At 43.1% G+C, this 12,980-nt stretch overlaps 1 protein-coding gene across 7 annotated transcripts in view; it reads right to left on the reverse strand.

The window, feature by feature from the left end:
* Positions 1-12,980, reverse strand: part of NCKAP5 (NCK associated protein 5) — a 1,221,671-nt gene that overhangs the window by 139,265 nt on the left and 1,069,426 nt on the right. For 6 of the 7 annotated variants that reach the window (XM_088828978.1, XM_088828971.1, XM_088828976.1 and 3 more), the window contains 3 exons: positions 12,570-12,758; positions 3,375-7,132; positions 2,305-2,482 (listed from right to left, as the gene is read on the reverse strand). In XM_088828978.1, the coding sequence (XP_088685104.1) occupies positions 2,305-2,482; positions 3,375-7,132; positions 12,570-12,758 (4,125 nt within the window). The remainder of the gene's footprint in view (positions 1-2,304; positions 2,483-3,374; positions 7,133-12,569; positions 12,759-12,980) is intronic. The other variant, XM_055398855.2, reaches the window with a different exon arrangement.

The raw sequence follows: 12,980 nt of genomic DNA on the forward strand, positions 1-12,980 counted from the left end.
TAAGTGGGGACCTCGGTGTCCCATGCTGTGGGGTCTATAAAGGAAGATTCAGAGGCACAAAGGAGGAGTAGAGGTAGGGTGGGGGAGTAAGGGCGTGAGAAGGGCAGATGTATGGTGGCTTTGAGCTTAGTTAGCCTTGAGCCCTAGTAGAGGAAAATTCCCTTAAACTCTTGATTTTAAAAGGTTAATGAGCATTTACATCAGTGTGCTCTGGTATTAGAATATATCTTATTTTGCATCTAATTTCCTTTCCATATAGGCTGATAACATATAATAAACAGGTTTTCACTGCTATTCTTTTAATAGTCCCAAAGGGGATTATGGCCATTGTCCTTTCTGAAATTAGTAATTTTAGTCCAATCCATGTTGATGATCATAGAGATGAAAAAAATTGCATTTTACATCTGAAAAAATTACTAGCGTGTCAACTATCAAGGTTAATAATATTTCTCTATATTGAAAACTTCATAGCATGTCTTAATTTCCTCTTGCAGCTAACTAGAAAATTAGCCTATGAGACCCAGGTTTAATCCCTTGGTCGAGAAAATCCCCTGAAGAAGGGAATGGCTACCCACTCCAGTATTCTTGCCTGGAAAATTCCATGGACAGAGGAACCTGGCGGACTACAGTGCATGGGGTCGTAAAGAATCAGACATGACTGACTGACTAACAACTGATGGATTATGTACACTTGGAGTGGTTAGGGAACCCTTGTTCTCAGAGAACCATAAGAGTGGTTCTTGCAGATATTCTGGGAAGACGAAATGAAACTTGTTACTAGATTGTAAAAGACTCAAATGAGAGAAGAAAAGCAAGGCAAATTACTTTCGCATTAAGAAGTAATAGGAAGGCAAAAATGCAATTGTAAAAGCCAAACAGAGTTTTTTTTCCCCCTTTTTGGTATTTTTTTGTACAGTGAAGATATACCCCAAGCTGTCAGAACCATCTTAAATGGGGCATAGTTAAATTGAGTGCCTCTGATAAGGGGCTCTACCAGGCTATCAAAGTTTTAGATCAGCTGGATTGAATTTCCAGCATGTTGCACATTTCCACACATTTCTTCTCTTTCTTTCAGTGACACTACAAGGGCAGCCTTAGATACACTTCTAATTTGAGATTTTATAATGCAAGGGATATCTACGTTTTCAAGAAAGGGTGATATCATGGAAGCCAAGAGCAAGAATAAGGGGAAAGAAAAAAAAAAAACTTTTGCAAAGAACATAGTCTGTATACGATTTCAGAGTCTGAAAAAAAAAAGACTTTGTAGCTTTTTAGATAAAGAGCTGTTTGAAAAAAAAAGCATTTAAGTGTACATTTGTTTCAAATTAAAGTGAAACTTTAAGGAACCCTAGAGTTTAATTATTACTAACGAATAATTAATAATAATGCCAATAATGATTACTACTAAAATCTCCTGTATCCTTGAACTGCTCCAGAAAAAATGACTAATTCCTTCATTTTTCAGGTTTTCCTGAAAAAAGGTAGTACATAGTATATTTTATAATCTTTTATTATGAGTACACAAATATATGGATACGGTAATTCTGAAGAGATTTTTTTTTGTTTGTTCAAGTGCTTTAAAGTTTACATAAAGAAACAATTAATATCATAAGACCAATGATGCAAGAACAGAAATAATGTAAGGAGAGGAAGTTCAATTTAAGATAATTTTAAAACAAAAATATCTGAAACTAGCATATCCTGGGGAAACGCCTTTCATTCATTTTTTAAAACGAAATTACCCCCTGAGTTCTGAACCTCATAATTAAAAAACAAAATGATAGGGAGTCAAGTTCCAAAAATGATACCTTGAATCTTAACTCCTATCTTAGGTAGGATTAATCAGTATATACAACTTAAGGAAAAAAGGGGAAATGCTTAAATCAAATCATCAAAATAGCCAATATTCCCTTAAATTGTTTTGCACTTCTATTTTTTCGAATCATTTTCATTCCCTTCTGTGTTGCTGGAAATGATGGAAATAATCACCATAACGAATTCCCAGCACAAGGGTACAACGTGAAGGTGAACTCCCACAGCACCACGGCCTGCACTGTGATCACACCAAGGTTCTGAACAGAGAGCTGCAAAAGCAGCAGCATGGGTGCAAGAGCTGGGACCCTTCCAATCTAGCTGACACCATTCTGTTAGTGTCTCCACGACTTCTCTCTCTCTTCTCTTTGGCTTTAACTTTTTCTTTCCTGGTCATCTCTTGCCCCTATTTTCATCAGTAAAAAGCAGGCAGAACCCAACTAGCCCATATAGGAACCTAACATTTCATAACCAGGATGGTGAAGTACTTACCAGTGAGCCTTTCGGTTTTTCCATATCCGCTTTGGTTTTGATGTTTTTCTTGTGGTTTCCTTGAGTGCTGAGAGAGCTGCTGGTGAGACAGGAGCCCTGGGAGCTGCCCTTTAACACACTCCTACAGGAGACATTATTTGATCCACTTTCTGTCTGTTGAGCTGCTTTCTTATCAACTCTGCAGGTGGAAAGTGATTCCTCTGATCAATTACATCGCTCTTCTTCAATCACTCTATTTATCCCAATCCTTTAATGTTTAAAGTAACCTCCATATATCTCTTTGTCTTTAAACCTTTGAGTGGTTAAGTGTGTCTCACTGGCCTTAGTCAAATCTGCATCTGCTATTCCAGCAGTGTGTCAGTTTAGATTTGATAATACAATAATTTGTTTTTATTTTTATGATTGCTTATGAGATGAGGTGGGGCATAAAATAAAAACCTGTGAGGAGTGATTGCTAAATATATTTCTTTTTTTCTCCATGTTAACTTATTTTATATTGGCGTTTAGCCAATTAACAATGTTATCATAGTTTCAGGTGAACAGCAGAGCAATTCAGATATACATACACATGTGGCACCCTGGATGAGAGTGGAGATTGGGGAAGAATGGCTAAATATATTTCTTGCTTAAGATCAGCAGAATATGTAATTATCTCTGGAACGTTTTAAGTATAAGTTTGCTTGGTACAATAAGTGAGATCAGCATCCTTTAAAATGTATGTGTAATTTTCTTCCATTTCATGCCATGTGGATCCACTCATGATTTCTAGTGTAGGTTGAATTTCTATCAACCTTGATAAAATTTACCATTCTTTAATTTCAAAGACCATTGGTTTGGTTAACAGAGTAACATGGACTAAATTATCATTTTATTGCTAACTTTTATTCCATTGTTTAAATTCTGGCTAATGTATAAAAGATTGCTATGATGCATTCCTGCTTGTATGAAAAACATGCTTGACTGGTATTCAATATGCAGGAGACAAAAAGCTCTCCTGGTTGAGGGCTGGGGTGGGGTCCTGTGCTGCTCTACACACTGCGACCCTCTCACTCTCTTTGCCAATACACTACCTGTTCAGAAGTTCTGTCATAAAGGTATCTTTCGCTGAACATGGAACAGGGCTGGGTCTATTTCTTGATTCAAACTTCACTTGGTCATAAATGTCTGGCGGTGTTTTCAGGTTATTTCTGTTTTGCAAATCACTATCTGGACCATCTGCCAACTCGATGTCCCTGTGAAGTTCATTTTCCATCTCACACTGCAGCTCAGGCTTCTTTTTCTCTTTCTTTCTCTCTGACTTCAGCTGTTTGTTTCCAAACCCTAAACCTTTTGCATCTTTCTTTTCTGCTTTGGTTTTGGAGACATCCATCTTCCTGCTACTGAGAGCCGGGAGTCTGCTCCTCCGAAACCCGAACCAGCTGGCAAAAGAAGGCCCCGGCTTCGGTTTTGCTTCCATAGAGGTGGACTTTGTTTGCACTTGGCCCTTTTCCACATTTTCCTGAATGCACAACATGACCTTTTCTTCAATTGTGGGTGAGAGGGGGGCTTCTGGGCTTACGACACCAGCCCTGGTTGTAGAAGTGTCTGGATACCTTCCAGAAATTTCTAGCTTGGAGGTCCTGCTTGCTGTGAAATTGCTGGGATGTGGTGTCCTCCCGAGACTCTGTGGGCCTCCTGAGCTATCTGTTGGGGTGAGTGGGCACCTGCAGTGGTCGCTGCCTGGTTCTTCAGGTACAGTCACCCTGGGGCCTTCTCCCTGGGCGCAGGCCTGCTGCTCTTCTGTTCCAGCTGGGGTGAGGGGCTCTTCGGATTTTGGAGGGATCCTCAAAGGCAACTTGCTTGGGCTCCCATGCTGGCTGCTGGAGCTGCCTGTGCTCCCCAAGGAACCCTGCCTGGGGGAAGGATGTCCCAGGGACCTCCCAGCGCTGGGGAGACCATCAGACACAGGGGCAGACGCACTCTTCCTGGGAGAGCCTTCGGTGGAAGAGCTCTGCCGGGTGAGGGAATTGCCTCTCTCAGCTGTGTTGGTAATAATCTGAGTCCGGACTTTGCCCAGCCCTTCTGTGGGGGGTGTGGGGGGCTTTTCCCCTGAGTGAACGCTGAAACTCTGGCTGCGGGCTTTGGCTCCATTCATGCCTAGAGCTGGTTTCAGGTGTGGTTTGCTGGAGGACAGGGATCTTTTCACAGACTTGTTTTCTACTCCATCTTTTCTATCAGCCCCAGGCATGCTATTTTCCAGTGACTCTGGCATTGTTCTTTCCAGGGGAAGCCCTTCGGCCAAACTCTCTTGTGCTGGTAAACCCACTGGAGACGCATTTCTTTCCCCTCCTGTGGTCTCAAGGCTGGCTGGATTTCTGGAGGCCCCTGGCTTAGCCTTGCTCACAGCCCCGGAGGTTTTCGAGGCTTCATTTAGACTGTCTTTTTCATGTTTCCCTGGCACCGTGGAACTTTTCCTGAGCAACTGGGGAGACTTCATGAAAACTTTGAGCCCAACTGGGAGGCGAGTTTTCAGTCCTCTCTCATGAAGGTTTTGACAACCATGTAGGGGGTTATGGCTTTTGAAGGATGCTGATGATAAGGGACTGTTAACCTGAGATGATGGTGACTCATTTACCCCTAAGAAGGAAGGCTTGGAGGATGCAGAGGCACTGCCATTCAACTGTTCTTTTCTCCCTGGAGATACACCTTTGGAGGATGGTATTTCCAGCGGCTCACGGGGGGAAGCATAGTTCTTGGGAGTCTGTAACCCTGTGTTGTTCTGTGTGGTTCCAAGTGTTTGGTGAGTTGGGGCTCTGGGGACATTTCTCTTTGGAGAGACTTTGGGGGGCTCTGGGACCATCACAGCAAATGAGCTGGAGGGGCTGTGAGCAGGGCATCTCATCTGGACTGCTGTTTCTGCAGAGGGCGGTGAGGGAGTGAAGACGGGCTTTTTGAAGGCCACAGACGGTTTCTTCCCCTGCACATCTGTCAGGGTCTGGTTAAAATAAATAACAGGAGCAGAGGATCCTTTCACAGGGGGTGATTTCAATACCATTCTTGCTGTCTCGTTGGGGACCCTGCTTTCAGATTTGGCAGATGAAGGTGGTGGCAAAAAGTCATAACTGGGCCTGATGAGTAGGGAGACTGACCTGCCTGGAGGGCATGGTGGGGAGGGTGATTTCACCCTGGCCTCTGACCCTGGATCACAGTGTTTATCCCTCGTGGGGGGTTCCCCATCGTCACTCCGCTCATTGGGGGGCCTGGACAGCAACTGTGATGCTAGAATCTGACTCTTGGAGCTCTGGACCCAATCCCTTCTGCTGGACATCTTGGAGCCATGAGGAAGCTGGGTGGGGGTTTTTGGAATGTGTGAATCTGGCTGCAAATCAAAAAGGGGAGCTGGACCTTCAGTCTTTTTGAACTGTGAGAGTTTCCCTGGAGCTGGTGATTTCTCAAGAGTCACTGGGCCAGCTGAGGGCATAATAAGGGAGACTTCAGACTCCCTTACTTTTGATTTCTGAGGTGAAGACTTGCCCCTCGTAGGTATTTTTGTCAGACTTTTCTTCTGACAGATGCCTGTGCCCACAGATGATCTAGAATGACTCTGGCATGATGTGACATGTGTTGGTTTGGCCAGTCTTTGAGTATTTTGCGTCACTGTCCTGGGGTGGAAAGACACAGCAGGTGCCATGGCAGTATCGTCTACCTCATCTTGTGGAATGTTTCTTTCAGTTTCCTCTTCAGACCTCTTTAAAAAAGGGTAGTCTCTAGCCGCAGCCCCTGGCTGTAAATGAGCAATTCCCTGAGGTGAAAGTTCAGTGTGTTCCATCTGGGACCCAGCAGGGGCCTGATGGATGGAAATCTCCTTTCTGGTAACAGTAACAAGGCCAGTCTGGTGAGAGCTGAACTCAATGGGCTCACCGTCTTCTGCATCAAATATCACAGTAATACATTCCTCTGAGGAAGTCCGTTTTACAACTCTCTGTTGCTTAATGAAACTAAACGTCTTTGGCCTGCTCTCTAAATGGACGGGTACTTGGTTTTCTTCCTCCTCAGGAGACCCACGTGAAGATTTTTCAAATCCTGTGAGGATATCCAGGTTCTCCGTGGACTGGTCGGTGTCCGCGCTTGCAGACACATCCGAAGGGCTTTTCTCATCACTGCTCTCGATGTGCAGCTCATCCAGGGTCTCCGTGTCATCGGTGTCTGAGGGCTGGAGACTGAGGGCCTGGCAGCCCTGGCTGGGTGAGACCTTTTCTCTCTGTACCCAAGGCCCCTGCACGCCTGGGCACAGCTTCTGCTCCAAGGGACAGTTGCTGGCACAACCAGTCAGCTTCTCAGGCCTCTCCCTGGAGTAGACTGAGGAAGTGACTTCTGAACAGTGTTTGCCATTCAGCTCCCAGCCAAAGAGGCTGTCAGAGACACTGTGGGTTAGTTTACAACTGTGCAGCCTGCAGCCTTGGTTTGGAACCACTTGGACTGAGGCTAAGGAGGAAGCGTCCTCATCAGCCTCGTCGTGAGAATCCGTGTCATAAACAAATGCCTTGTGGGGATCTGTACAGGGGCTCCCCGTGTCTGTGGGTTTGCAGGGTGAATATTCCTTCAGGCTGCTACTTTTAATTCCTGGAGAATAGATTCCTTCATTGGAGTTCATGCAATCTTTATAACCCCATTTGGTTATCACTGATGGGGGTTCAAGTAACACTTTTCGCTTCTGGAGCTTTCTTAGTCCTTCCAAAATGTGGCTTTCCTTGATGCGAGTCGGAGGTAGTTCATCTGTAGGACTAGCAAAGCCACTCGGGAGCGAAGAATCAATACTTAACCTTTTGTCCCAATTTTGTGATGACTGCTAGGAAAGAAAGAGGAGATATTAGACAAGATTGAGTCCTGTCGATCACCAGTTTATAGAAGGAAAAGGCCATCATTAAACTTAGTTCATCCTAGTGGTTGATAAATATTCACATATAAATGTATTTATTCATTAGTTAATGCAAACTAGTTTATTATGGAGCAAAACTCTACTTTGCCAGGTCCTGAATTAAGGAGTGTATGATATAAATAAGTACAAGATAAGGACCCTGCCTTCAAGGAGCAGGTGACCCAGGAGGAGTTGGGCTCAAGTACTGTAAGTCAAGGGAGCAAATGAGACATAGAAAACTAGTCTGGAGTAGGTACTCCAGAGTTTCAGAGGAGGGAGACCACATGTGTGTTTGAAAAACCACAAAAAGCGCATATCTATTCTTCTTCCTTCTTTCCTTCCTTCCTTTGTTTTTATAACAACTGAACTGAAGCCCTAGAAAGATGGATAGGTTTGCCTTAGTTTAAAAGTAGAGGAGGACTTCCCTGGTGGCGCAATGGATAACAATCAACCTGCCAATGCAGGGGACACAGGTTCGATCCCTGGTTCGGGAAGATACCACATGCTGTGGAGCAACTAAGCCCGTGAGCTGCAACTACCGAGCCCGTGCGCCGCAACTACTGAAGCCCTTGCACCAATGCCTGTGCTCTGCAACAAGAGAAGCCACAGTGAGAAGCTGGTGTACCACAATGAAGACCCAGAACAGCCAAAAATAAATAAATAAATAAATGTTTAAAAATATCTATTTTTTTAAATTAGAGGAAACAATCTCCAGGTAGAAGAAATGGAACGGCAAAGACCTTAATTGGAAAAGTATGCTTAAGGAACATTAGGGAATAATCAGAAGACAATTTAGCTCGCTGTGCAGTGTTTATGGGAGGTGAAGAGGGTAAAAGGAAAAGCGAGTTGGTCCAGGCCTTATAGTCCCTTCCATTCTAACAACTGAAAGTTAGAATGTCATGTGGCTTCAAGACTTTATTTGATAGGCAGTGAATATCTGAAATATTTATACACATAGAGCAGCTGGCCATTTGCCGTTAGAACCCATAGCAATGATTGACCTACTAACTTTGAAAGGTCAATTTCCTGATCTTCATATTTCTCCAAATACCAGTATTAGTTCCAGAGAAGTGACCAGGAAACGACATAGGAAAAACATGGCATTCTCCTCAGGCATTCACATTTATCAAAATACTGCTAACAAGAAACAGAACGGCAGAGGAGGAAACTCATGCTGACCGAGCATCTGCTGTGTACCAGCCATTGACCCAGTGCTTTGACTTAATTTTCAGAACAAGATCATGAAACAGACAATATCAATCCTACTTTAAGAGGAAGGAAACTGAGATTCAGCAAGATCTGTCCTTTGGAGATCATACAGTCAAGGAAGAGCTAGTGCAAAAGTTTCACCTCTGGTTTCCTGGGCCCTTTCTATGACTCAGTTCTGAAGTGGCTGCATGGGGATCTGAACCAGGCAGTCTGGCTCTAAAGACTGCACATTAATCTTGAAGTGATACCGCTAGAGTCAGGCTTAGCCTCTGTTCTCCCCTCTGTATTAGTCAAAGTCATAACAGAGACCATAGGTTACTCTAACAGCCGTCTTCTGAGTGAAAGTTGCAGAGTTTAATCACAAACTAGCACTCAGGGAAATTAGGAGGCTCAGAACTAATGACTTTTTTAAAAAAGGCTGCATAATTAATGCTGAAGAATGTCTATGAATGAATCTGATACATGTTCTCAGTACCAATCTTGGCTAAGAGTTATAGCTCCCTTTAGCCTCTCCATTAGCTGCCCTGCTATCCTGGGACCCTGAATACTCACGCATATGCTCATAAGCAGACGTCAACTCAATGTCACAACCTTCCTTTGGAATTTCAGATTTTTACTAAGTTGTGAGCATTTGCTTACATTTGCTTACACTGAAGACTTTGTTTGTTTTCATAAAACTGACCTTTGTTATCATTGTGTCTTTTTTTTCTATTTGTTATATGTATATTTAATTTTAAGTCAAATTATATACTCTGTTTGGAAAATTCTCCAGGGTCAGAAGTTGCTGTGGAGAGATCTATTTTGGTGATGCTTCCTTTCTCCCCTCCTTCTCCTCCTCTGTTGTGCCATTAAAGACTTCTTTGGAAAGCAGAAAAAAAAATCCCTTTAGTGGGTATTATAGACTGACCAGTGAGTAGACTGCCACAGCTTGGGTTTCTAAGAATTTCCATGATTCTGAAGTCACATTCACAATAAAGAAGAGACGCCAGATAGAAGTACTCCATCAGTGCTTGAAAGGGGCAGATTTGTTCAAGCCATAGAAGATGTGCTCTGTATCAGCCCACCCACTTCCTTCCTGACCCACAGCCTGCCCACGCTCCAGTATGATTCATCCCCAGGGCCAGCAGCTGCAAAGCTCCCAGGGCCCAGGCTCCCGACCCTGTGAGATTAGCCACATTCTTCAATTTGTTTTCCACAGACGGTTATGGTACTTAATAACCTGAGAAAAGTTGGAGACAATCTTGAAACCTGAAAAAGAGAAGCACAAATCCCCTGTTGGGGAGGTGGTGGGGTAGAGCTCCTTATTCTTTGCAGGAAAGTCAGAAGACAGTTACTCTGGAAGGAGGGTAGTGGCTGAATGCTGCTGCTGCTAAGGTAGGAGCCTGGGTTTAATGTCCATAGTTCTTTCCTATTTCTTGAATAGATGACTGTTTCAAACATTCTTTTCTGTTCCTGTTTTATTAAAGGACATTCTTGGTCTTATGGGAACAAATCCATACCAACACCTGGGACTCTTCCAAGTTTTAGACTAATTCAAAGTCTAGCAGAATAGTTGAGGTTCTGGAGCCAACTGCTCAGTTCTACTTACTAGCTATGAGACCTTGAAATAGATGTGTAATTTCTCAGGACCTCAGGTCATTCCTCTGTGAAAGAGGGGAAATAAGAAAACCTAAGCAATAAGTTATCATGATCATTAAATGAGCTAGTGCTTATGTAGTACTAACAAAGCTGACACATGGTAATTACTCAGTAACTAGAGCCAATTTCCTCCATGAAGGGCAGGTTAGTGCATTTCATGAAGGTTTCATTTCTGCCTTTCTGTTTCTACACAAAACAATACTGAAAATAAAATACTTATAAACTACCAAAGAGCCAATGGTCATATATTTATTATTGTGTAAGCTAATATCCATGTTCAAATTTATATTGTATGAGTTTATTATGCCAGTTAATACTAAATGAGTACTTGGTACATGGTAAGAACTTAAGTTTCTTGAATAATGCAATTTAAAATGTTTTAATAGGACTGGGTCAGTTTGCTGGGTCCCTGAGAATTAAGACTTTTCTCTGGGGAATGTGACAGGCATGCTGGTACTCCATGGCCATTGTGAGTTGGGACACTTAAGTTTCCAGACGATGTCTACCAGAGTATGTAAGAAGTCTCAAGAACCCTATTCCTCTTTCAGGGAAGAGATGTCTCCAAAAGATCAAGGTTTGTTCTAACTGGAAAAATTTTATCCAAAAGAAAAAAAGAAGAAGAAAGGTTGAGAAGGAGAGAGGAATAGCTATGAATGAAATGTGGTGAGCGAGGGGCCCTGAGAGCCAGCAATATTCAGAGACAAAGAGAGGGAACATCCTCCCGACCATCTCCCCAGTCTGCTAAAAGCCAGGTCCCTAGCAGTCATTATTCAGAACTCTGAACATCTTAGAAAGAACAGTTTTGATAACACCCCAGGCTCTGCACTTTGCATTGGAAGTCTGAGTCCAAGAGAATAAACTCTAAATTCAAGCTTGAAATCTTTTTCTCAGTTCTTGTTCGGAGTATGACAAACGTCCTCCCTCACCTGAATTTTCTGCCAGTTATAGAAGTTCCCTGGCTTTTTACACTTCTGACACTATAAACTAAATTTATACAGATGATAGAAAACTGACCTCCAGATATTCAGATTCAGGGCTTCCACACTCTTATACTCTTCACTTTTCTTTTTCTTTTAAATTAGTTTTTACTGGAGTAAAGTTGCTCTACAATGTTCTGCTAGTTTTAAGGTGTACAGCAATGTGAACATTATATTATACAAATAGCCACTCTTTTTTAGATTCTTTTCCCACATAGGCCATTAAAGAGTATGGAGTAGAATTTCCTGTGCTATAGAGTGAGTTATCATTAGTTGTCTATTTTATACATAATACCAATACTGTATTTATGTCAATCCCAATCTTGTTTTTCTTTAATATAAGGAAACTGTGAAAACAGCTATTCCAGATTCTTGACTTATACCGGTGTGCAAAGATGTTTATTCAAATCATGGCGAAATCTTCTGTCATGTGAGCCCACTTAGCAAATGTGAATCATTCCAGTCACAGGAGTTATTTAACAATCTGGTAAAGAAACTCCTGGCATCTGTGTGGAGACTTTCATTGACGCTATGGTGCTTGAAATCTACCATAGCATTTTCTCTCTCTACTGTACCTCCTTCAATTTATAGCCAATTAGAGTTTTATGAGGCTATTGCATTGAATAGAGGAGGTCAATATATTACATTGCTATTTTTGAGCAGTAAATTTCCACAAAGCTAATGAGACTTCCAAAACTTTTGGTCATTTATTCTGAGAGAATGCACCTCTCTCCCTATTCTCCAGAAGAAAACCTTCTCTTTGAGTTCTCATAGGATGCTCAGTTTGGGATGACTTGGCTTCATTCAGCCTCATTTGCACTGGACATCGACAAGTCTCTCTGAGCATCATAGCAATGCTGCTGCTAAGTCGCTTCAGATATGTCTGACTCTGTGCCACCCCACAGACAGCAGCCCACCAGGCTCCCCCATCCCTGGGATTCTCCAGGCAAGAACACTGGAGTGGGTTGCCATTTCCTTCTCCAATGTGTGAAAGTGAAATCGTCCAGTCGTGTCCAACCCTTAGCGACCCCACGGACTGCAGACTACCAGGCTCCTCCATCCATGGGATTTTCTAGGCAAGAGTACTGGAGTGGCTTGCCATTGCTGATAGAGAATGTATATAAAACTAATTGAAAATGTCTGAATCGGGCTGAAGCATGGTCAGTTCCATTAGGCCAGGGCTCCAGTTCCAACCTGATATCAATCTATGAACTTGGTGGGCTCCACCAAAGCACAGAAGGAAAATGTCTTTCTCTCCCAAACTCCCTCCCGTAATGTCCTCATCATCTGAGATCAAGTCATCATTCCACTTCTCTCTGACTGTGTGACTTCTAGTAAGGAACTTAAACTTATAGAGCCATCTCTCCTTCTGTGTAATGAGGAAGATACGATCTCCCTCAATGGTTTTGTGAGGTGTAAAAGAACAAGGACTCAGCAAATGGGTGCTTCCTTCTTGGCCTCCCTCCCACCTTCCACCTTCCTACCAGAAGAGGCTTTTTTTTCTGGTTCCCTCTGATGCTGCAATGCCCCTGAAGGAGCCTTACCCTTTTCCTGAGGTTCTTTCCATCATGCCACGTGTAGGAGGAGCCGCTGGAGTACTCGCTGCAGGTGCTGGAGAGAGACAGCTCACTGCTGCTGTAGCTGCTTCGAGGGCAGAGATGACCAGAGACGGTAATCCCCATGCCAGGGCATTTCAAAGCAGGGGTTCCTGCTTTTGCGTTCAGCTGGCAGCCCTGAAAAATCAGGACAGCTCTGAACTAGGACTCTGCTTAGGGGAGAAGAAATACCAACTCAACATCATAATGAAGGAGGGATGAATATAGTACTGTGGTTAGAAACACAGACTTTGGGGTTGACAGACTAGGGGTTTGACTCTGCCTCAGATTAACATGTGTGGGAAATTATTTAATCTCTTAGAGCTACATCTCCTTTTCCAAAAGTGGTAACGCTACCTA

Source organism: Moschus berezovskii, chromosome 2, assembly GCF_049115385.1.
Source record: "Moschus berezovskii isolate FMDL1 chromosome 2, NW_MosBer_1.0, whole genome shotgun sequence".
Taxonomy (NCBI): domain Eukaryota; kingdom Metazoa; phylum Chordata; class Mammalia; order Artiodactyla; family Moschidae; genus Moschus; species Moschus berezovskii.